This window comes from Sinocyclocheilus rhinocerous, unplaced genomic scaffold (assembly GCF_001515625.1).
Source record: "Sinocyclocheilus rhinocerous isolate Xijiao unplaced genomic scaffold, SAMN03320098_v1.1 scaffold20, whole genome shotgun sequence".
In the NCBI taxonomy this organism is placed as follows: Eukaryota; Metazoa; Chordata; class Actinopteri; order Cypriniformes; family Cyprinidae; genus Sinocyclocheilus; species Sinocyclocheilus rhinocerous.
The window spans coordinates 2,074,281-2,100,691 of record NW_015640468.1 but is presented as its reverse complement, the minus strand read 5'-3'; the positions used below and the strand labels follow the sequence as shown (position 1 = coordinate 2,100,691).

General features: G+C 36.8%; 1 protein-coding gene across 1 annotated transcript in view; it reads left to right on the top strand.

Annotated features, from left to right (window-relative positions):
• Positions 1 to 26,411, top strand: part of LOC107753172 (adhesion G-protein coupled receptor D1-like) — a 45,316-nt gene that overhangs the window by 11,216 nt on the left and 7,689 nt on the right. The window contains exons 8-15 of the mRNA XM_016569298.1: positions 2,317 to 2,478; positions 2,871 to 2,930; positions 3,148 to 3,274; positions 4,871 to 4,978; positions 7,401 to 7,476; positions 10,518 to 10,659; positions 21,821 to 21,894; positions 23,776 to 23,899. Of these exons, the coding sequence (XP_016424784.1) occupies positions 2,317 to 2,478; positions 2,871 to 2,930; positions 3,148 to 3,274; positions 4,871 to 4,978; positions 7,401 to 7,476; positions 10,518 to 10,659; positions 21,821 to 21,894; positions 23,776 to 23,899 (873 nt within the window). The remainder of the gene's footprint in view (positions 1 to 2,316; positions 2,479 to 2,870; positions 2,931 to 3,147; positions 3,275 to 4,870; positions 4,979 to 7,400; positions 7,477 to 10,517; positions 10,660 to 21,820; positions 21,895 to 23,775; positions 23,900 to 26,411) is intronic.

Genomic DNA, 26,411 nt, shown 5'->3' with positions numbered 1-26,411 from the left:
GTAAATTCTTCTGACCTGAGGTCACCCGTTGCACTTTCTGAATCTGTTTCTGTGAGTTAGGACTGTAGTCTCTCAAACCAGAGGAGTATAGAAAGATAACAGCAGAAATACAACTTCATCACATATTACTCCAAATTCCAGGGTTATCTAAGAGATTTCACATGGCAGGAGCACTCATTAGAATATTCCCAAAAAAACACTGAAACTTTGAGGGCAGTCATTTTGTTTGACTAATGTACGTAAATGCAAACACATCTGTAATGAGGGTAAGCACTAACCTGTCTCTCTTCCCTCTCAGCAAAAGTAAGAAATAAGTTATTGCGGTGAATTCACCAGTATCTAATTACGAAACATATTTGTCTTTGGTTTCTGTTAGTTTGATTAATTGAGCTCACTGAAACGACCACAAGTACAAGGCAGGATTTCTCACTCATCAGCCTTAATCGAAACCATCCCAGCCTGGCTAGATTAACTGCAGTGAAGTCTGTTTTGGGAATTTAAGATTCATGAGTTTATTTAAGCAAAATAACAACTAATCCCCCCAAAATACACTTCATAACCCTTGAAGGGTATGTATGTAATTTATTTATGTCACCACTGTCAGTTAATTGCAAAAAAATCATTCCTGAGTCAGTGTTATTTTAGTATCACTGATATGCTATTATAGTTTTTGCTAGTATTTTGAATTAGATTATATTTGTATAATTTCTTTTTCTTTTTCATTTTAAATTTAATTTTTTTTTTTTTTTTTTTTTTGTGTTTTTATCATTTTGATCATTTTTTAAATATGTCTACATTAAGTTTCAGTTAGTTTCACTTTCATTTAAACTAAACAACAATTAGAAATGTTGCCTTGGCAACTAGCTGAAATAAGTTTAATTTGTTTATATTGTATTTTATTTTAGTTGTGATAATAACCCTGTCCCAAACCATCACCCAGTCTGCCATTGGTCAAGCAAACAGAGTTAGTCCCGCCTCAAACTTACTCCATTAGTTGATCCAATTTTGTTAGCTGAGCTGCTCAAACAAACACTTTTCAAGGCAATCCACCTACTTTTCTTAGATGCTATTCATACAGAATGTGTTTTTACATTTTAAAACTTGTAACATAGGGCAGTGAATTAAAAAATAATACAACTTCTAGGGCTATTTTTTTTTAAAGTTGAACTTAAACTTGAATGATGTGTCATGTGAAATGTCGGAAAAGATGTGAGGCACGAATGCAATGGCCAAAGACGTCCATCTAGTGCATGTTTACATAGAAAAACAAAGTAAAAACAGGGGAGTGGAGTGTAAAAACGCGTTCTGTGTGAACAGCCCATTACAGTTGTTTCTGCATATTGAGCTGGGATACGGGAAATTATTTAACTTATTGACATTTCTTGAAATAATTGCACATCAAGATCCGCGGTGTAAATGTGAGCATATGGAGAACAGCAGTCACCGAGAGCAGTACACTCAGACTGTTGACTTCATTTGAATGCTAGTAAATTAAGTTGGCCATTCAAGACACTGACATATCCTCTAAAGGCTCTCAGCGGTGTTTGACACACCTCCTTTTACAGGCTCTCAGTCTGTCTGCTCGGATTCTTCTCTGCGCAGTAATTAAATGGAGTGGACGAACACAGACAAACACACACACACACACACACAACAGGGCCTCCCAGACTACACCTCACACACCCTTGGATGATTAGGTGTTATGAAGCTGATGCAGACGTCGCTCTGGGACCGTCCATGTGTGTATAGACGCACACACCCTTGGCAGACGTACAAGAGCACAGCAGGAAATGAGGTGGAGGCCGAAGCTGTAAACACAAACAAATTCAGCTCTTTCGGAACTATTGTTTCCCCCCAGACTCTGAGGAAATGGAAAGAAATCAGAGTTTGAGCATTCACGCAAATGACTACACTGGCTGTTATTGAGTAAGGAGGTCAAGTAGAAGAGAAGATTTTCCGTAATGGCCTCTTATAGGGTATGGATGAAAAAATGAGACTTTAAGCAATTAGTTTGGAGGTTCTTTCTTCAGACTTCTTTGGAAAGTTCAAGTAAGACTGGCATTCAGCTTTGTTGTTGACATTGACATTCACAAATCCTTTGAGAATGAGATTTAATTAAATAATTTCAGCTGTACTGTAAGCGCCAGTGATTCTGATGCGTGTTGAAATGATTATATTAGGTTATGGGAAACCACAAAAACGCATTTATATTTTGAATGTCAAGTCCAAGCCACACAGAGCCATTACATGTGATTGTGGGTCATTTTATGGAGTGCTGTTGACACATATATAGCAGATATTTTGTATGTGTTACAGAGAACCACAGAGATCCCCCGACCTGCCTCCACAAACCTGACAGAAGAAGTTCAGAGACTTCAGGACCCCATACGGTTACAAACGCTCGACCTCCTTCAGTCTCTATCATTTAACCTTCCAAACAACAGTATACCTCAGGAAACAGCCAACAATCTTACACAGGTGAAGATAGGACATTTGAGGGTTTTAGAAATCATAAAGAAACATTGAGATAAAAGAAAATAATTATTTCAGAATCTGCATTATTTTTAGGTCTTTATTAAAATGAGTACATTTGTGACATTGATTGTGTGATTATTGTTATAGACAATATTACTGCAATATTACTGTTTTTACTGTATTTTTAATCAAACACAGTGAATGCAGCCTTGGTGAGCATAAGATACTTCTTACAAACATGTTTTTTTTTTAAACTTACTGACCCCAAATTTGTGAACAGAATTGCAAATCACAGTGGGTGGGGGGAGAAAAATAGAAGCATCCTCACTGTTTCTTTTAGACTTAACACACACACAAGTTTTTAACTATGCATCATTCTGCTCTATGTGTTTTAGTCTCTACTGAAAAGTGTGGATGAGGTCATAACTGCCAGCGACTGGAGAGAAAATGATGAGGTACGTTTAATGGATAGATTGATGATTGGAAAGATATAAAGATTCTATCAGTCCATTCATTCATAAGTAGGTCCAGATGAATCTGCAGACTTTTTACGCATTTCAGCGGTTCCTTTGAGGGAACATACTGTATGTACAACTGAAAGAATGGAGCTGAAGGTACTACAAACCTATTGGTAGCTGAAACTTTGGACTTGTCTTTTATCATGGTAAACAGTGGAGTCCAGTGGTCAGTGGGCTGGTGGAGACTGTGGATAAAGTGATGGTGCATATGGTCTCCAAGCTTCGGTCCAGCCCAGACGCAGAGGCTCCTTTGGCCATAGGGGGCAAGAGCTCTGTAGCAGGTCAGTACACATTCCAAAACACTTCTTCAAACTTCCATTTCCAGAATATCTGCTCTTAGAAATTCACACTTCCTCTGGCTTGAAGTATGTGGAGTATGTCCAAGTATGCTCAAAGGGGGACGCATACCTAATACACATGCATGAATGCAGCATACAGGGTGTGTGTCACAGTGTACAATTAGGCCTGAGTTAAGGAATTTGAAGTTTGAGATATGAAACATGACTTGAAAAAGCTAAACAGCCATATTTTACAATTTTATGTTATTCCAAGACGTGCTAAATGTTTTAACATATATGAGAAACAGTTGGAACAAGTTGATTTATGTTCATAATGATTTTAAGTAGTCAGAAATGCTGCAAATTAAGGAATCAAACACAAATGTGCATGTCTATCTTGTCTTTTGAAAAAAAAAAAACTTAACATGAAATGTTTTGACCGTGGTTGTTTGGGTTATTGTAGCTTTTCTGGGTCTGGAGATGGCGTTTTCTCTGCCGTCGCACAGTGTCTCACCACCAACCATTTATTTTCTGTTGCGGTCTTCCCTAGACTAACTTAGACCGTAACAGAAATTGGTTACAATAGCATTGTCACGATACCAAATTTTAATAGCATATACTGTACTGTACTGTACCATTAGTGTACTAGATAATTTCACAATTCTCTGTGCCAGTTTTAATATCACCAGAAAAGTGAATATACTGTTGATTCTTTATTTTAAGAAACAAAACAACATACAGAACTACCCAATTTTGCTATAAGTTTGATTGCATCATATAATAATTGCTGTTAATAGTGTTCATCGTCTGTTTGATTACGTCTTTAATTGATTTTCCGTACATTTCTGCCATGTGTACATTAACTGACAGTCACCACTGATAAGCTACTACTAAATATATTGTAGAAACTTAATTTTCTGTAAAGTTGCTTTGCAACGATTTGTATCGTGAAAAGCGCTATACAAATAAACTTTAATTGAATTGAATTTTAAGTTATTATTAAGTTATTTTTAGCAATTTTTTTTTGTTAAAAATACAGTAAAAATATGTGAAATATATTGTGAAAAAACAGTTGTGGTTCTTAATATTTTTGTGGAAACCATGATACATTATTTCAGGATTATTTGATGATTTGATTCATTTATTTAAAAAAAAAATCATTTGTAATATTATTAATGTCTTTTCTGTCATTTTTTATAAAACAATGCAATGTAGCTTTCACATATTTTTTTCAATTAAGTAAAAATTGCTTCAAGTTAATCAGACATTTATTCAAGACCTAAACGGTCTGTAATAAAAATAAGTTACAAATTACAAAGAACAGAGCTGATATAAAGTTGAAGTAAACAGTGTTGACTGTTTACATAAAAAATGTACACACGTGTAGCCGCTTGTCACAGAGTAATGTATGTGAGATTTTGTAACAAGCTGCCTTTCAGATTGAAATCACACAGTTTGAAATTACATTCAGTACTCAGTACCACCGACTTGGTACCAAAATGCTGGTCCTTTTGACTTTCTAGGAAGTGATGCAGTAACAAAGAGTATACTTACTGTGAACAGTGACCCATCTTTTTTTTTTTTTTTTAATGTGTCTAGATTACTCTCTGATGAAGATCACTCAGAACTACAATCTGCAAAGCTACCGGTTCCCCACACAAGGGAAGAGTTACATCTCAGTACCAGGAGAGGCCCTCACAATGCAGTGTGAGTATGCACATGTCTCAAAGCACAAAACCCTAAAAACTGGTGTTGATCCATGTCCCGATCCCACAGCTTTAGGTTAATGAATGTTTATTACTGGAGTAGGCACATTTGATTTTATTTTATTTAGTGATTTCACCAGACCAGGGTGCAGGTTGTCCTGTGCCGTCCTGGAGAACAGTGCCTGTCTATGTCGCCTATGCCATCCGCTACTGACTAATGTGATAAATCATGCTTAAAGTAGCAAACTTTAATGCTTTTCCACTCGCTTAACCACAATTTAGCCATAATGGGCATAATGGAACAAACAAAACCTGGACTGGAGCATAGACATGTGAAATGGAATGGACTGCTAAACAAACTGCCAATCATATTTTCTTTTTTGAATAGAAGGTTGTTGTTCTGAATCATTTCTACCCAATTTAAACCCTGATTATGAGTAAATGTGCGCACACACTTCTCATTGCTTTTGGACACCTCAGGCTGGGGTGAAAGAACACATTGTTTTCATAAGAGGAGGATGAGGGACATTTATTTGTTGTCTGTTTATTTGTTGTTTATGGTTGAAGAGTACAGTGCAATCAACTCTGATGACTTCCTGCTGCTCTCTGACGAAAACTGCCAATCACACAAGTCCCTCAAGGAGAGTTTCATTAAAAACAGAGAAAGTGTGTGCGCTTGCCTTTTTTTATGTATAAATGCGAGCGATAGTTGAAGAATGAGAGTTGCAATGTTTCCCATGTGGCGGCGGTAATTATGAGGGCATTAAACGTTTTGTTTGTTTGACACCGTTTTGGGGTCAGCTCCCCTCAGCTCCTCTGGCACGGTGCTGAACCTGAGGCCGCTCCGTTCATTATAAACAGTTTTAATCATCTATTATCAGAAATGGCACATAAACGCTAGCACTGGCATTCATGTGCCACTGAACCGCTTCTCCTGTGCTGCCGGACATATGGTACACTTCATTAGCAGAAACTAGCAGAGCTTTTATACGCCAATTAAAGACCGCGAGAGAAGGAGCACATTGAAACACTCCGTATTTCCGCTGGGCCAAGTTTCTTTTAGTCTTAATAAAAACATTTGTAGAGAGATTTTGCCCATTGGTTTGTGAGGTTATTGGCCCAGAGCTCATCTGAAGCCCAACTCAGAAGAGTTAGTTTGGGCACAGTGATATTGCATATTCGGTCCATTAACACCTGTAAAAACACTAATAAGTTGCAACAGTTCTCAGCATGTTTCACAGTAACCAAAACTGCAAATAAGCACCACTATGGTGCTTTTTTCACAAGCAGATTGTAATTAAAATGATTGTTGATTATTCATTTGTTTTGATATTGTTCTGATTAACTAAAACTATTAAAAACTGATTTTGGATATTATAAATATTAGATGAAAAACGTAAAAATGTAACAACAAAAATGTTTGTTGAAGTAATAAAATTGCTAAAACTAAAAACTGAAATAAAAATGAAAAACTAAATAGAAATATAAAAAAATGAGAAAAGCACATAATAAAATGACTGAAACCAAAACTAAAATTAAAATGAAAATATAAAATAAATTGTTTATTTAAATCATATTTACAGCTGCTTGCTCGATTTTTGTCTTGCTCAAATTGCTGAATCATTTTATTGCTTTATTAGACATCAGTTAATCAAGACATTTACAAAAAATAAATAAAAGGCACTCTTGAGTGTCTGGTGATTTCAGCATTTATTTTCATCTGCCACTGTGATCAGGTTGCTTTAACTGGTTGTTGTTAATAATTGGCCTAGACTAATTTAAATGCCTCTAAGTGGTTTCTGTGCTCAACTTCTGCATAAAAAGCATGTTGTGAATGGTAGTATAATTAAATGTAATACTGTAAATGATACTTTGATCCCAATCATAATGTAAATTATTTATACAATTATTGTGTGGTTCTAATTCAGGCACTGATGAATTGCCCACAGTTGGTATATATACAAATATACAACAGTTATTTTACAAGGTTATTTACACAAAATCTTCTGTCAAATTATGATAATAATGATTGTGTTTTCATGCGAATACAGAAGTTGAACTTAGGTGAAAATGGCCATATGTATTTATTAGGGATGCACGATACCACTTTTTCCAGTACTCGCCCGATACCGATACTTTTATTTTTGGTACTTGCCGATACTGTACTACATCGATGTTTCCTGTCAGCTTGATTTTTGAGTGGACTTTGCTCAAAAATCAAGCTGACAGGAAAAAACGCTCTTCTTGCGTGTGTGTGTGAACACACATCTTTCCCATTAGAGCTGCAGTGAGAGGAATGCATGCAGTGTCTGTGATAATGAGTCTATCCTCTCTGTGCATTTCAACGGCAGCACAACACATTCTTCAACACACACATGCATCTGTGATCAAATGTTAATACTTGTGTATGTTTCCCCCTGCAGCTCAGACCACGATCGTGGGACTTTTCTACCACAAAATGCACAACTACTACAAAAAAATCAGCCCTCTACAAACAAGGTAAAGTGTGTGTGTGTGTGTGTGTGTGTGTGTGTGTTTCCTGTTGTACATCATGTTCTTGCGAGCTTGTCTTTATCACTGTGGTTCTCTGTCATCTGGGCCTCTGCGTCTGATACTCCCAGCCATTAAGTCGACTGATAACACTCTTTCCATCTTAACACAGCCATGATCAGTACTTATCTCAAATAATTTTTTTTTGTTTGTTTGTTTTTTTAGCACAGCTCTGGAACTCAGCTGGCCTCTTTTTTGTGTAACTGAACTGGCCAACAGAGCTGAGAGCTGCTGCAGGGTAAAATCTTGTTGATGTCTAAACATTCATGAGAACCCAAAATAAAATTGATACAAATGTTATATGCGCTGTCAGTTATACAGTATTGTAGACTGCCAGTTTGTGCATTAGCGATGAGTTACACCAGTAGGTGGCGACAAGAGATCGTCTTTATAAGTGAGTCAGTGAATCATTCATTCATCTGATTTGTTCAAAAACACTGATTCATTTAGCAAGGAAACAAGTGAGTCTTTGAATCATTCATTCAACTGATTGGTTCAAAAGAACCACAGAGTTTTATTTAGTCAGAGCCGGCCCAACCTAATAAGCGATATACGCGGTTGCATAGGGCCCCGTGGCCACCAGGGGGACCCATGTCAAGGTTCAGACAGTAATGCTCGGTAATAATAATTTTGATAAAGTTTCAGTTGCGTGTGTTAATGTTTAAAAAGGAAGAGGCGGCACTATAAAACTGGTGCTGACTGCAGAGAAGTGGAAAAAGAGAAAAGAAAGTGAGCAAGGATTTTGAAAATATATTGTTTAAATGGCGGTTGCTGCATCGTGCTGCGAGCGCTTCGAAGACGTGCTGTGCCAATGGATGGTATTGTTATCATGGGCCCTTCAAAATACGTGAATAATTCTAGATATCTTATTATCCGAATGGTTTAGATTTTTAGAACGCACATTTTCTTATTTTCCAGTTACAACACTGCACGTTTGCTGCGTAAAAGTTCAGTCAGATTTTCTCATTGATTTGAACAAAAGCAGCAGACGGGCTGAATAAAAATGCAAATTCACTCACTCTCTGACAGGAGGTGGCGCTTTAGGAACAGCAGAAATACATCCGTTACCGTTGTTACCCCTGTACAAAGGAAGTCAAACAGTATTTACATGTTTTCAAACAGCCATTCAGATTTTTTTTATTCACTTTGGTGTTTATCAAATAACGTCAAATATTTAAATATGATTTAAAAATCACAAGTATTAATAAATATATTTTGTTCTATACATTGTTCTGAAAGCAACAGTTAAATAAACAGTTAAACTGTTAAATAGTTATTTAAATGTCTAAATGTTAAATGTTTAAAAAATGTTAAAAGTGCTTAATAAGTAAATATATCTTCATATTTATGTATTGAAAGATAAATACTGAGTAGATTCTGATTAAAGACAGTTTGGTCATTTTATACACCAGGGTTATTATAGTTAACTAAAATTAGACATATTAAAAACATTTTGTTTCTTGAAATAAAATAAATGTTAACTGAAATAAATACTTAAACACTTTTATTTTAGCTAGTTGACAAGGCAACATTTGCCATTTTCGTTTAGTTTATCTTGATGTTCTAAAATAACTAAAATAAAATTTAATAACTATATAGACATTGACAAACAACAAAAACAAACAATAAAATTACTAAAACTTTAACTAAAATCAAAATGACAGCAGAAAATATAAAAAATAATTCAAAATATTAATAAAAACTGCAATAGTACCTGAATGATACTAAAATAACATTGCTTTAAAATAAGGTGTCAGTGTAAGATGTGTACAATGGGCGATGTGGGGTGGTTATGGGGGGGCCCTCTTTTGAAAATCTGGCCCTGCATTTAGAAAACAAGTGAGTGAATGCATCCGAAATTGCATACTTCACTAAAATATTGAGTGGTGCGATTTCGGATGCAGCCTGTAGGTCATTAAATCACTCATTGAAATTATTTGTTCAAATTCTGTTACTTCCTGTTTAATGCTATGAAGCTGCTTTGAAACAATCACTATAGGATAAAGCGCTATGAAAATAAATGTGACTTTACTTAAAAACACTGATTCATTCATTAAGTAAGTAAGTCATTAGTTCAACAGATACATTTAGAAACACTGATTAACTCAGGAACAAAACAAACAGCACTACTGTTGCTCTGAGATGCTGAACAGTTGATTCTGCTGTAGTCTCGCGTAGCCAGACATTCAGACTGGCGGCAGAAGGTCTGGGAACCTTGGCTGCTTTGAATGGCCAAGGACCGCCCAAGATGCCATGTGACTGACAGGTAAAGCAACCAATCACGTTTTGTTTTGTGCCGCATCATGTTTAGGGGCGTGGAAATGTCCCCACAATAACAGACCGGTGTGTAAAACTGTTGGACGTATTTTAAAGAGTCTGTACCGCAAACTTTACATATTTCACATACTTTTGAAGACCTAGCGTTTAGTTGATCCTGATAAACGCTCATTGATTCAGTTGTAAACACGACGGCTTTCTTCTTCAATGGGGGGGTTTGGCATCACAGCATATTTGTTTCCAGGCGGAACATTAAAGAACGCGAAACACGTCTCCCGGAAATCCTGTAGAATTTAACCAATCAGATGACGACTTCGAAACTCCTGAAGCGTTTCCAATTTTGTGTGCCATATGCATCAGACGTTCAGCTAACGGTACGTGGGTGTGACGTCTGAGGCTGAGACTAATTCTGCTGTGGCTTAGTTTGGAACTATTTTCATTGGCAGAGCAAAAACAGACAATGTAACTGAATAATGTAACTGCCAGTGATTACCTCTTGTTTAATGAGCTATTCTATAAAAACAAAATCACAATCTTGCTGTTGTTCTCTTTAGATATGATTATTATTATCTTAATGCTACCATTGCGTGTTATTATTGGTACGATATTAGTTCTTTGCAGATAGCTGTCATTAGCATCGTTTTCTTTGCTCATTATGTAGAGTTTGTACAGTAGTTGAAGTGTGGACAATAACTGACTGTCCGTCTCTGCAGGATAAATGAGGCAGTGGATTTTAAAGATCATAAGATCCAGATGGCCAGTAATCTTATTTCTCTGAAGGTGGAACCCTCTCCTGCCCTGTCACTCAACCTGTCCACTGAGCCGCTCATCCGGATCGTCCTCACGCATCAGCTGGTAGGAGAACATCAATCCTCACCTCATTTTGTTGATATTGGCGTTCAGTCAGGAGTGCGGGTGCTTGTGTGCATTTGTGTGTATAACAGTTATTTGGTATGTTTGGAAGATCATACATATTTTAAAAAATATATATATTTTGCTTGACTAAGATGACGAAAAAAATGTGTACAACAACGGCTTTAGGATCAAGCAGAAAATTCAGCCAACCATTTAATTTAGCAGTGAGCTGATCAAACGCACTCACACTCATCAACCAACATCTGGCTTTCAGCAAATCAGTTAGACCGAATGCAAATGAACATAAATTCATATTAATGACCGATCTGGCCTGGCAGATTCAGCACCAAGCCGGTGAGAGAAAGTAAATTTCCAGAGGAGAGAAGACATGCACAACAGAAAAGAAGAAAAGTTGTTTTTGACAAAAAATATAACTTTTTACAGTCATAGCTGTCTCAATATTTTAGGCCTAATTTAAGTTGCTAGAGTATCTGATGGTTTTGGAAGCTTTCAAATAGTATCTTGTGTTTCTATGGCAAGTGGTCATTTAAAACAGTGTCATGCATGTGAAGAGAGACTGGTGAGATTTCTACTGCATCCCCACACGTTTTAGGCCATTTGTGACAGTGTATTCTGAACATTGAGGTTTGATTGATACATAGATTTATTCTGAGACTTTAGTCTAACCAGAATCATCCCTTTATATTTCTTAAACGGAACAGAAATGATTCTAATTAGTTGTAGGAAAACTTTCAAAGACCACTTTTTTTTTCTTGCTTTCTTTCTTTCTTTTTTTTTTTTTTTTGTTGCTGCTATCACTGTGTTTGTGGTTGTGTCTTTCGGTGAGCCGTGTTACACAAGAACCCCAGAGTTTAGAACTGCCAGGACTAACCATGGAAATCCATTTCGGTTTGCATCATTCCTTGCACTTTTTTTTTTTCAGCTCTGAAACCTCTAGAGCTTTGCTCCAAAAGAAAAGTGGTTCTGAATGCTGGAGCCATAAGCCTTGAGGTCTTTTGAGAAGGGAAAGATGATTTGGTTTAACAAGGAGTTTATTTGGCATGTGTGCGCAGATGCTAAGACTCAGTGGAGGATGCATCTGTCTGCCAAATTTCCATGGGAAACCCATCAAAAATGGATACAGATGGCATGTAGACAAGTCAACCAATACAGCATGTTTTTGGAGAGTATTTGCTATTAAAAAAAACAAGGAGTTCACCGTAGCATTGGATTTCACACACCACGTTACACACGTTATTCATCAGCTAACCCACATTTGACAGCTCACTATGCTCTTGACCGTTATATAAGACCTGCTAACCTTTGCATTCTGTCATAACCCTCCTAAACAAAGACTTGTTTCATTAAATAAACAAGAAACTCATATACAGCATAATACCCTCAAAGAAAAAAAAATATTTAAATGAGCAGTCGTTTATTTTTTCATTGTTCTTTTAAAAGCATTTCTAGAGCTTTCCAAATCAAAACCATGATGGCATGCATGTAACTATAGAGACTAACGTTTGTTTTGCTGGCTTTTTATGGTTTTGTGAGAGATGTTTATTTCGGTGATGTTTGTTGATGGAAATGTGTCTTTGTACAAAGACCATTATGCTGAATAAAAGGAGCCTGCTAAAAGAGTAAATCCAGAAACATGCTAAAAGAGATAGTTTAGCAAAAAATGAAAATTCTGTCATCATTTACTCACCCTCCACTTGTTTCAAACCTTGTATTAACTTTCTTCTGCTGAATATTGGTAACCAAACAGTTAACAGTAGCCATTGACTTCCAGTATACTGTATATATATATTTTTTTAATTTTGCATGTCCATGCTACACATTATTCAGACATTTTAATTTCCTTTGGTCATAGTTTGAGTGATAGTCTAATTAATCCTGGGGCACTGGCTTCCTATGTGTGGGACTGTCCAGAACAGAGGCATTAGTGTCAGGCCAGTGTTTCTTGAGTAATGTATGTGAGCTGAATCACTAGATCAATAATCTGTCACTGCATATGTGATGGAGTACAGTGATAAGACTGTTTAAGATAATGGTCTCTGTGTTGTGTTTTAGCCAATGTCTTGTTAGGTAGAATGATTCAACTACAGTTAAACATTAGTGAATTAAATATAAATTGTCTGTGCTTTCTTGGAGGTTGTCGCCGCTTCTCACGGGAAATTCCCCCTGTGATCAGAGCGAGATTTGTGTTGGTTTATTGCCTTTGAAATACACTGGAGATTTGCAAAGCTACATATTTTCAAAATCAACTGTTTAAGGAGTTGTTTGAATGACTAGTCAACTATTTGGTCTTAAGTAAGCCCTTTATAATAAAGTTCATTTAGGATCATGTTCAACAGACACCACGCAGTTTGGGGTCTGTAATTTTATTTATTTATTTATTATAATGTTTTTATTTGTTTCTTTTTAAAAATGTTTCTTATGCTCACTAAGGCTGCATTTATTTTGATCAATAATGATCAAACTTTTTAGCAGTAGATATGAACACTAAATACAGCCATTACTGAAGTCTGACAATTATTGTTTTAATTGTAATTTATTGTTCAAGGCAGTGGATTTGTTACAAAACAGGTGCTTTGATGGCTATAGCTTGTCGTCTGGCAGTGGACTAGTTTACTCTTAATTGTTTATCAACCAACTTGTCCATTTGTAAATTTAAAGGAGATGAATATAGATGCAACTTTCCTCAAAATTGTGTCTCAATGTTTTTTACGCTTTAAAGCGCTGCCACTAAAATATTGAAGCTAAGCAGTTGTTGGATGGCTAGTTAAACATCCTGACCCATCCCTAAACTACAAAGACTGCAACCTAAGCAACAATCGAGAAACTAAAAGCAGCAATCACCTCATTACCTCATCTCATCTTTCCATCTCTTTTCTCCTTTTCTTCCCTCTCCACTCCTCACCTGTCTGGCCTCTCACTGGCACGAGGTGAACAAATGGAAAGAGTGATTTCATGAGGAATGCTGGCGATGCTCAGTGTCAAAATCAAGAGGATTAAAAAAAAGATTTCTGACAAGCTCTCCCTGCCTTTACAACCTAATAAAGCTTCAGCGGAGCAGACACGAAACAGAGACGCCACACATACTGAGCGCGAGCGTGCATCTGTCGCGCTGTGTGTGAACGTGTACTTGCACATATGTTTACACTAACCAAAGGCATTACTAGAGGCTGTTTATTAATTTTAATACAACGAACCTCCAAATTCGATGTGTATATGAAGTAGCCTGGACATTATTGGTGAATGGTACTGGACACAAAACCACATTCACATGAACACAGCACAATGGATGATCCATTGTGCTGTGTTCATGTGAATGTGGTTTTGTGTCCAGTAAAGATGTTTATGGGTGAATTACTGAACCGCGAGCAGTTTTTTGACCAGAAAGTATTTCCGCTGTGGTTCAGATATAATCACAGATTCACACAGCCCTAATGGCAATACAACTTGTAAAAAATCTCACCAATTCTAACACACATTTTGATGGATGACTGAGTACTTTTGTTGTCCACATAGTACAGTTTTTAAAGGTACGATAATGAGCAGTGCTCACCGCCAGACAATTTTTATAACTCGCACACCCAGTTCCTGTCTGAACTCACTCACTCACTCAAGCGCCTGCTTACACACTCCCTCGCTCACACAATTTTCAATACTAACTTAAAGAGATTGCAGTCTGTCAGTCATATAATGGAAGTGAATGGGAATCACGGCTTTGAGAGTCAAAAAAACATACACAAACAAAACCAAATTAAACCCTGCGGCTCGTGAAGATACATTGATGTGTAAAGATGCGAAAGGATCGTGTTCTCAACAGCCGGCGCGTGATGCGTCTTCTTCTTCTTCTTGCTTTACGGCAGATCGCAGACTTATAAGTGCATTACCACCACCTATCTCTCAAATGGACCATTGACACTCTATCTACAATCTCAATGACTGACAGACTGCAACGGTTTGAGTTAAAAATCTTCGTTTGTGTTCTACTGAAGAAACAAATCCACATCTTGGATGCCCTGGGGGTAAGCAGATAAACATCAAATTTTTATTTTTGGGTGAACTATCCCTTTAAAGACTCTTCTGAGTCACTCAGCCACTCATTCGCTTACTTCAATCCTTTACTCGTTCAGTTACTTGCACATTCACTCAAATTCACTTATTAATTTATCCACACATTCACTCATCCCCTTATTCATTCAGTCACTCATTCGCTAACCCACTCATTGATTCCCTCATTCACTGCCCCATTTCATTCAGTGGCAAAAATATCATAGCACAATTTTTTTTCATGTAGGATCACAATCCACAATCTTATCACAATTCTTTTTCATGTTGGTTTTAAAGACTGTGTTGCAAGTTACTGAGCAGTTCAGCCAAACTAATTTCCATATTTAAAAAATAAGAGACTATTTAGGCTAGGGGTAATTAGGCTAGTATTATTGTGAAATATTATTACAATTGAAAAGAACTGTTTTCTATTTTAATATACTTTTAAATGTAATTTATACCCTGTGATGGAAAGCTGAAATTTCAGCAGCCATTACTCCAGTCTTTTGTGTCACATGATCATGATCATGTTCTAATTTGCTGATTAAATGCTTAAAGGGATAGATCACCCAAAAATGCACTTTATTTAGCTTCAAAACCCCCGACCACCATTCACCATTCATGCCATTATAAAGCTTGGAAGAGCCAGGACATTTTTTTATATAACTCAGATTGTATTCATCTGAAAGAAGAAAGTCATATACACCTAGGATGGCTTGAGGGTGAGTAAATCATAGGGGAATTACAATTTTTGGTTGAACTATCCCTTTAATATATATATATATATATATATATATATATAAACTGCTGTGCTGCTTCATATTTTTGTGGAAATCACTCTTTCGCTCACTCATTCATTCACTCGTTCACTCCCTGACTCATTCATTCAATCTCACCTTCATTCACCTACTTACTCAATCATTGATTGCTCACCCACTCATTTATTCAAACACTCACTCAGTCACTCATTCTTCTCCAATCTTTCTTTGAATGTGTCTTTGAGTTGGTCTGGTGTCCCCCTCTGTCTTTATTTCCCCTTCCTCTCTCATGCTTTCTCAGATGAATCAATATAATCTATAGCAGATGGTCTGGCTCAAGCGATCCTGCTGTAGCCAACGGCTGCGGATTGTGTGGCCTCCTCCTTTTTTCCCTCTCCGTATCTCTCTTTCTTTCCCTTTGCCGCTCTTGTACTCTAAAATGCCTGCAAATTTAGACTTTACACTGTTAGTTCAGCCTTGCCTTGTTACTCTAACAGTTAAATGTTGAAGAAAACAAGCTTGTGTTTCTTCAATATTATGATAGAAATACCACTAAGCTCTTAAAATGTCCCCACACGATCACCTGAGCACGTTCCACTGCATATTTAGCCTTGACTGGATCCAGGTTTTAGTGTTCCACAGAGGCTTCAACCATTTCCTAGCTTTTTCCAGAGATCCGGAGGACGTCCTACAACCGGCTGACCCCTCTCTGGGTTTCTGCTCTCACCACGCAGAGCTGGTGTTATACAGCCTCAGTCTCGCCCAACGTCAGCCGAGTCTCACCGCATGGATGTAGGGATATTTATAAAGATGCACATACACTTATTAACTTTTGAAATGCGCTCTCTCTTAAAGTGTTTCTCGTGCTAACGATTCTGATTCTCATTCGTAGCTGACAAAAAACAAGACCTGTTACTTGAAATCTCCAGTTTTTAACTTTTTAAATGACCCAAATCCATAAAGATTAAACATTTTGTGGCAAAACAAAGGGAAAATGATTGAAAGTGGCATAGATAGGTCAAAATAACGATATTTTCGTCAACGCAATTGTTTTATTGCAGTATAACATACTATTACAGTATATATAACAGTGACTGTTTATGTCACTGTTTGTGGGCAGGAACTTTTCTCATGGATTATAGGCCATGATCAAGAATAGCCAAGTATAAAGCGATCACAATAGCATATATTGAAGCTAAATTTAGCTGTGTGGCATGGGCCTGATTGTGATTTTGTGAGAATCAGATTAAAGTTTGTAGTTAGCACTCCTACACAGTGATCCATGCTTACTTGGGTAACACTGGTTCAGATCTGGCTTGCGATATTTCCTGTTCCTGTCTCATTTCCAAGTTTTTGATGGAACAGATCTCTACATTTTCAGTGACTTTACAAGTACATTATTCTTTGTCTACAGAAGCAGCTGCTCTAAATTACGGCCCAGCCTGTTCATAGATGTATGTAATTACAGAGCCTGTGACTAGAACGGGAGAGACACCGAAAACCTACATTTACTTTTCACCATTTATCTTCTGTGTTAAGCTTGGACTACGCTCCTCTGGGATTTAAATTTAGCCCAGCCAGGCTTTATTTAGATTGAGCAGTTCTTTAAATATACCCAAGTGCAGTGCCATTAACCAGCATACCAACAGTAGCATGTTTCATATGGTGTGTAACAGGGTTTGGTCTCAATCAGAGAGAATGTGTGAGGAGATGTTTAGCAGGCCCTTCCCAACATGTGCTTTTGCGTATGTGTTTGTGGAAAAAAGAGAGACATTATGTGAATAAGAAGTATTTAAAAGTACAGTCCATCAAAAAATGTTATGCCAAACCTGAGTATTTACCTAATTTACTTTATTTAACTAATGAAAATCTTATTGATCCAGAAGAATTGTAAAATAGTATATGAGACATTTTGAACAGCTTTTTGGCTGCTTTTTTTGAGAGAACAGACCGCTATTTAACTGCTTTTTTAACACTTGGGAAATTCTGTAGGCTTGTTCTTGTGTTGCATAAATGAAATATAGACTTTATTGTACTGCTAGAGCTCAGTTTTTCCTTCAGTTAGTCAGTGGGTTAGTCATAAAAGTCAGGCATCAAGGGTACTGTCCCAAAAGTATAGACGCAATACTCCCACGTCTCTATCACACTGTCAGCCCTTCAGATTCCCACTGCTATTGCCTTTTTAAGGTAAAGTTATAAATTGTGATGATATATGTATGCCTAAGGGCAGATGAGAACCCCAAACCTCTCATATGTAAAGCCGAAATGTTACGAAAGTGAATTCGTAACTATTGATCTAATCAAATTCAATAATTAAGTTTATTTGAGTGCTTGAATAGGTGCAAGACTACAGAAGTCACAGTGCAATGAGAACTTTATTTTTAAAAAATATTTAATGTGCTGTTGTTTTAATAATTTTTTAAGTATTTGAATATCATATTATACTATGTACTGCTAGAATATTGCTGATAATATTATTACCTATTATACACCACCAGTTTGGGATCAATACGATTTTTTAAGAAGAAATTAATACTTTTATTAAGCGGCGATGCATTAAATTAATTAAAAGTGACAGTAAAATCATTTAAAATGTTTCACAATATTTCTAATTTTAACTAAATGCTGTTCTTCTGAAAATTCTATTCATCAAAGAATCCTGAAAAAAGCTGTATGTACGCAAAAATATTTTAATATAGAACGTAGTGTTGTCACGGTACCAAAATTTCAGTATTCGGTACAGCGTTAGCCGCGCTTATGCTAACGATGAACTACTCTAATAACAGCGTTCACTGCAATCCGACGTTCAAATTAAAATATTGAATAATATTCATAACAGAAGCGGTGTTTCCCACAGACTTGCACTCAATTTGTGATGGCGTATAAATGCAAATTCATTCTCTGCCAGCAGGAGGCGCTTGTAGAGCGGGAGAGATCGAGGTTTCCCCAGTAACGGCTGTAATCAAATAAGTGCTGTGCTCACAAACGCTGCTCAGACATTACAGGCAAGATGAAATATCTTCATAATTCATATGAATCAAATATCTTCATAACATCCATTATTTCCTGAAGACAGTCGGTTTCCTTCAGAAATACAGTGATATAAAAACACCCGCACTGGGTTTCGACTTTGACACAGTGCTCATGTTTATTCAACGAAGTCAATGCCTTTTGGAAAATCTATTTGTGGCGGTCAGTTTTGATATTGTGGCGGGCCGCCACAAATAAATCAATGTATGGGAAACACAATGAAGCTTACCTGCTTGAACTTTCATTTGATCCGGGTGTCTGTCTTTAAAGTGTTTTGTTAGTTTGGTGTGTTTCCTCCTCTTGATGTCACCACGTCTCAGTGCTTTTATGAAGAGAGCGCATCTGCGCACCTTTCGGATAGCGCATCAGGAACCAGGTTGACCAGGTACTCGGTACCACCGGTACTTAAAAAAACCTGGTACCGTAACATTTTCATTTTTTAGTACCGACTTGGTACCGAAGTACCGGGTCTTTTGACAACACTAATAGAACGGTGATTAAACTGACTTGGAACTACCTGTGCATCAAACAGTTTTAATGCATACCTGCCAGCCAATCAGAATTGAGTATTCAGACAGACCATGGAATAAAATAATAGTATTTCACAATATTACTGTTTTACTGTATTTTTTTATCAAATAAATGCAGCCTTGGTGAGCATAAAAAATTTAAAAATCTTACCAACCCTAAACTTTTGAAAGGTAGTGTTAATGGTAGGCGTATTAATTATATATATTTATGTTAAATTATATGTGCATGTTTTAAAAAATAATCATGAGCTAAGCCTTTGCCATGTTGTGATGTTACAGCCAGCACATATGTGTACCTCCCACCCTCAAACGATCCCCAGTGGATGGAGAGATCACTCACTTGGGTGTGAAGTGTGAGGAAGTTTGGCACCCACGTGAAGCTTTCAGGGGAACTTTGAAAAAGACCCAAATAGAGCAAAGCTGTGAGGTTGTTTTCTATTAACTTCTGGCACATTCTGGTGGAAGAAGTCTCATATTTTGACAAAAGAGATGAGAGGCGGGCTAAATCAGAAACTATTTTACTCAATTATTGTGACTTTTGGTGATTTCGAAAAATTTTAACCGTATTAAACCAAATCCACAGGGCTCAACCCAGTTTACATGCCTTATGATCCTCGATTGTTGTCCAAAACCATCAGTTTCATCCAGAATGTTGATCCATATTCACATTTTTGTCATTCTCCACATTCCTCTGAGCGACACACAGTACAGAGGCTCGCATACGCTTGGAATTAAACATCATCCAATCAGGAGAGAAACTGACGCACCAGTTGGCGATGTTGACCGTGTAAACCAATCCATCAGCATGACAGGGATGAGTGTTTTCTGCTTAATTATGAACACATGTCACTCAGGCTCTCTGAATAGACCTGATGTGTGATTACTCATCGTGCTGCCATCTGATAGGCCGGTGAGAATGATGTCATAGCAGCTGCCAAATACCCCAAGCACCCCCCAAAATCGAACGTTACATAACATCTAGCCAACGTTTAACCCCTACGATGAGTTTTACCAGTACAGTTCTCAGTGGCTATACTCGAGGACTCCTTCCAAACCTGTACAAGCTTGTGGTTCATTTCTCATTTTTAAAAAAACTCTACTTAATGACCTACCTGTGTTTTTGCGGGTATTTTAAGTGTGATTTCGTTCTTTCTGTCTTTAGATAGGTTAGAAAGGGAGCTCCTCCAATACTGCGTGCTCTTTTGTAAGTCCTTTGTTGTTAATAAAGTGTTGGAGTGCTTTCACGCTTCTCTGGCAAGTGCCGAGCGCTGCGGGGCAGGGGGGAGCCGCAAACACCAAGCCAACTTCATCTGTGTTCATTTGACTGGAGAGAGAGAAAGAGACTTGCTGATGGAGCTGTAAAAATTACCTGCTTTTTTTAGTAATGAGATTTTGGCCTAGAGAGAGAGAGAGAGTGGGATGGCAATAGACTCTGAAAGAGAAGTGTAAGCGAGTGAAAGTGAGAAACTTTGGGGAGCGCAGAGGAGAACCGCACCCATAGCCGCTCTTCTCTGCTCATCACACAGCCTGTCTTGTCCCTGTCAGTATGGCTCAAACTTTCCATCTGCTCGCACTTAGACTTTTGTCTTGTGGAATATTGTATTCTGACGCAAAACTGCCCACAAAAATTGGTGTAGAAACAATTTTAACTCCGAAATTGCAAATTAATTGGTGTATATATATATATATATATCCACTTGTAGCTATGCAGAAAAACCTGAAAAATAGTGGAAAATGTTTTAAACGATATGTTGTGATGGTGTCCTTTAAAATATACTGATAACCGCCATAATGACACAACAACATTATATTATTATATTATATTATTATTATATTATTAGTTAAACCGCCTTCTTAAATTAATTAAAAGGTTCCGTTTATAGCCATGTGCGGGATTTGGAAAATGCCTCAAACTATGTTTATTCTGACCAAATAATTTGTCAGGGTTATTATAGTTAAAACTAAACTTAAAATAAAAACCATAATAAACATTAACTTAATATAAAATATTTAAAAACTCCAACTTCCTTCAACTATATAGTTGCCAACATAACATTTCTTATTTTCTAACTTAATGTACTAGAATAACTAAAAATAAAACTGAAACAAAAAATTAATAAAAACTATATACACACATATTTTAAAATAAACACAATAACTAATATGACAACAACACAAAACAAAATTACCACAACTTTAACTGAAATTAAGATAAAATCACAAAATATAAAAATAAAAACTAATTCAAAATGTTACTGAAAACTATAATAGTATCTTAAAAACACTGTCATCAGAAAGTGTCACGTTATCGTTTAACTTGTCATCCTGTGTGCTCCTCAACACTCACCACATTAATAATGATATCTTTATTGCTATCTGCTGTCAAACGCAGCCACAACTGGTTCACATTTTGAATGTTCAGGGTTGTTTTGTTCTTCCGATTCTCTCTGGATGATGTCCTAGAGGAAGTTTCCGAACATCCTTCATCCACTTTACCAGCTCGTTTCCATTCCTGTCTGGAATATTGGGTCTGTTCTTTACTCCATCCTGATATACTCATTCATGCTGTCATGGATGTTCTGAGAGTCTGATTAATGAAAAGCGTTCTTGTTTCTGAGTGTATATATTTATTTGAAAGGACTGTGCGTGTATTTGTGAATGTTTTGAAATCTCACCTATTGATGTATTCAGCAATATTGCACCACTGATACTGCAGCAGTCTGAGAAGGACTTTACTGTGTTACGACTGTGATGTTTACTGTGTTGTTCCCTGTCTTTCAGAGTAAAGAACAGCAGCTCCAGGCCTCAAACCAAAGTAATAAAGTGTTCCTGTACTGCGCCTTCCTGGACTATAGGTGGGTTACACAGATTCAAATATGTATTTATGCACACAAATGTTGATTTATATTTATATAGCCAAAAATGTAATATTGCCCTTCATTCCCTGAGTGACAGACATTATGGGATGTCGTTTTGGTGCTTGTATGTTTTTTTCTTACTCGATATGATGTTAATATTCCAAATTTCTTGAACTATTAAAATCTGTTGTGCACTTTAAAAAATAAACTGATAACCACCATAATAACAAAATAACAATATGTAATTTAAATAATAACTAATTAAATCAAATATAAAGCCGAATATGATGGTGACTTCAGAGAATGTCTTTTTTTTTACTGCAAATTATACTTTTTTCCCCATATTGTTACTTCCAAAAAACATACGAAAACTCAATGCATTTAATACATTTTAACAGTACTTTAATATAAAAGTTTTATCCAATTAACAGTTTTTTGGTAGCTTATTCTTACATACTTTTTCTGTTAAAACTATTAAGATTGCAGGGTGGGACTCATGTTTACATTTTTATATATTCTTAAAACATCTTTCACTTTTTTTTTATGGTCTTTTATATTCCCAGCTTTCACCCTCAATGTTACTGTTCTCGGATATTTATGCAGTCCTTCCTGTATATTCTCTCTCGCCCATCTATCTCTCTCCATCTGTCATTTTTAGTGCCTCACATTTCCTGTTAAAGGAGTAGATCACTTCCAGAACAAAAAATTACAGATAATGTACTCACCTCCTTGTCATCTAAGATGTTCATGTCTTTCTTTCTTCAGTCGTAAAGAAATTATGTTTTTTGAGAAAAACATTTTAGGATTTCTCTCCATATAATGGACTTCTATGGTGCCCCCGAAATGCAGTTTAAATGCAGCATCAAAGGGCTCTAAACGATCCCAGCCGAGGAAGAAGGGTCTTATCTAGCGAAACGATCGGTTATTTTCTAAAAAATATTTTACAATTTATATACTTTTTAACCTCAAAGCTCGTCTTGTCTAGCTCTGCGTGAACTCAGTTTTTTCCGGTTCATGACAGTTAGGAGCACCATAGAATTCCATTATATGGAGAGAAATTCTGAAATGTTTTCCTCAAAAAACATAATTTCTTTACGACTGAAGAAAGAAAGACATGGACATCTTGGATGACAAGGGGGTGAGTACATTATCTGTACATTTTTGTTCTGGAAGTGAACTACTCCTTTAAAGCTTGTCAGGAAGTGCTTTAATATATCAATGTGTGTCTTATATTTATGTCCCACTGTAATCCCATTACCTATGTAAGGGCCAGAAATAGGTAATGGTTATACATTTAGCACATCTACATTGTGATTTCCAGCAATTTAAACATTTTCATTTTGACTATTTAAAGAATGGAATTTGCAGTCAGGCCATTTTTCTTGCAGTTTAAATCTTTCTGTCTTTCTTCCAATTCATCATTCAAACATGTCATTTAGAAATTATGAAAGTCTGTTTTTAATAAAAAAGCAATTTTATACTATAATATCTATGCCCGAAAAATCACTTAAAGCCAATAAACGAAGCCAATTTGCCAATTTGAAACAGAGCATGTTTGATTTGGAGTGAGAGCCTTTCCTCTTTTGTCTTCTCTATCTCTCATTCTTTGTCATGCTCGTCCGCTCTTTCTCCCATGAGGGCATTTAATAAATGACTGCATCTATAATGGAATGATGAAGCTGGAATATTTGCTCTCACTGAGATTAATTGGATCTTGCGTTAGTTTTGATTTAGTTTAGATCTGATTTGATTAATAACTCGCTGGTAATTCCATTAACACTGGGCGAGGGTGTGAATGTGTATGGTTTCAATATAAACAATGAACAACTCCAGCAACTGTAATGCTCAATTAAACCTGTATGTATGTGTGTGTTTCAGCTCCAAAGAGGGTGTGTGGTCCAACGAGGGGTGTGTGAGAGCTGATGGAAACCTGTCCTTCTCTATTTGCTTGTGTAACCATCTGACAAACTTCGCCATCCTTATGCAAGTGGTTCCCATAGAGGTGAGGCACTCTCAATGTGACTCTGTCTGGTGCCAGTTTTATTTTGTGCTATAGATGAATTACCATTCGTCTTGCTTGCTTTGGCAAAATTTTAAGTTAATTCAAATAATTCAAGAACTTTACAGCTCATTCTGTGTGTGTGTGTCTCTTTAGGTTTTACACAATTATGTCTACATGGAGAATTAAATTAATTGTTGTGACAGTAAAGTCATTTATGTTTCTATTTCAAATAAATGCTTTCCTTTTAGACTTTCTATAAATCCTTAGAATCCTGAAAAATATCTATTTAAAAATATTACCGACCCCAAAATTTTGAACGGATGTGTTTATACTTTTCGTTTTTTTTTTTTTTACAGTATTGCAAACTTAGGAATAACGCATTTTACAGCTTAGTTGCTTTCATCAGTATTGATTCTGCAAAGTTTCACCAAGAGAGCCCCATTTTAAGATTCCGTTTCAAGTAAAACAAGCATTCAGCATCAAAAAAACACATCTTGAGACCTCTGTGATTTTCTCCATTTTATCAGGCTTCATCTATCTGTTATGAATGCAAGAATGCATTCTGTCTGAATGAAAGCATGCAATTTCCTCACTGCTGTTATTTATAACTTTGATGCAAATAAGAGAACTGAATCCTGCTTTACAGAGATATGCACAAGCAGACATCTTTGCATATTCACCGTTTGTGGCAAAAGAGCATAATTTCTTTGAAATATAAATCTTTTTTAACAATAGTAATCGCTGTCACTTTTCATCAATTTAATGCATCCTTGTTGAATAAAAGTATATAATTATATTTCTTTAAAAAAAATCGTACTGACCCCACTGGACAGTAGTGTAAGTCTAACCTATAAATGTTATGCTCAAAAAAATATTTTAAAAATGTACCATGTTTCCTGTGTTTTTTTCTCATGAGATGAATGATCTAATTTTACAACCCCCCATATTGCAATGTTATTCTAATCAGTAAACCACTCATTTACTCATTCGGTCTGACTAGCGAAGCTTATGTAAGCTGTAGATGTCCAGAAATATGGACATATAATACAAAACTGGCAACAAACCCTGACATTAGTGGAATTTCTCAAGATTCCTTGATTGAGCATGTAGGTCATTTCCCAGCAGGGATCTCTGAAAACACCAAGGCACTGCGATGAATGCGATGCTAACTGTGTTTCTCGTCTTCAGCGAGCCAGCAGCATGCAGGGTTTGATGTTTTGATTGGCCGAGACTCTCAGTAAATCAGCAGCGGAGCTTTAAGCGAGAAGACAGTTTGGACGTAGTTAAGACACTTCTCCAAGGGTGACGTGCTGGATTTTGTTTCTAGTTCATTCGAAGCCTGTCGTTGTGTGTGAAAGCGTCTTGAGTCACAGTGTGGCTGTGTGGGTCGAGGACTGTGGCCTGGCTTTGGGGCGGACAGATGGATTGTCATTTGTCAGAGAAAGCTTGTAAATAATATCTGCCTTTTGAAATACTGAACGACAGGCACAGCTTGATATTTGGGTAACCCTTGTCCTGTTGATTTATTTAAAGAAAGCTGAAGAGTGAATTTAACTCAGGCTAAAGACCCTGTCAGCAACAACTACTCGCTAAGTAGGGGCATGTTTGTGAAGATGAGAGACATATTGCTTCACACAAAGGCAGATTGCCTTTTCGAGATTCGTGCACGAGCCAAACCGAGGCACCCAGGTGCAGCTTGGCTCTTCTGTGTCGATCATCTGCATGTGTTTGTTGAGAAAATCTGTCCTCGCTCAGTCATGTAATCATCTCCTCTGGAGCTTTGATGCTAATGCCCGCCTCTGCCGGGGCCTCAATTAGCGGCTCACCTCAATACTTCAAGCCTGGAGGAAATCGTGCTTTCTCCACCGCTCCGCAGATCCTCGATATTCTGGGCCCACGATAATCACAAGGCAGGAAGCGGAGTTAATGTACAATAGAACCCACGCACGGAAATAGAATTACTGCCGATGGGTCCGGCGTGCCGACGCAACACTGAGTACCAATTACTGGCACTGGGTCAGAGGAACCGTAACAATACAGCTCTATATTCTGACGGATGTTCAGGAATAAGTCTGTTCACTCTTCACCAACAGATGCTTATAAGGTGTAGCATGCTATCTAGCACGTATCAAGTCATGATTACAGCAAATGAGGCTCCATAATGTCAAATTTTGATGTTTTGAGGTGGTTAATACCAGATCATCAGTTGTAGAAGTATAGAATGAGATGTTTTCAATGCTTAGTTACGATAAAAGCGATAAATTAATTTTCGATTTTAGCTTAATTTTCTCATTTTTAGTAGTGATGTTTTTTGTTTGATTTTTCAGTGTTTTTGAAGGAAGTTTCTTACGCTCATCAAGGCTGCATTTATTTGTTCGAAATACAGTAAAAACAATCATTTTGAGAAATATTACAATTTAAAAGAAATATTCTATCGTAATTATTTAAAAATGTCATTACTCCAGTCTTCAGTGTCTCATGGTCCTTCCGAAATCATTCTAATATGCTGATT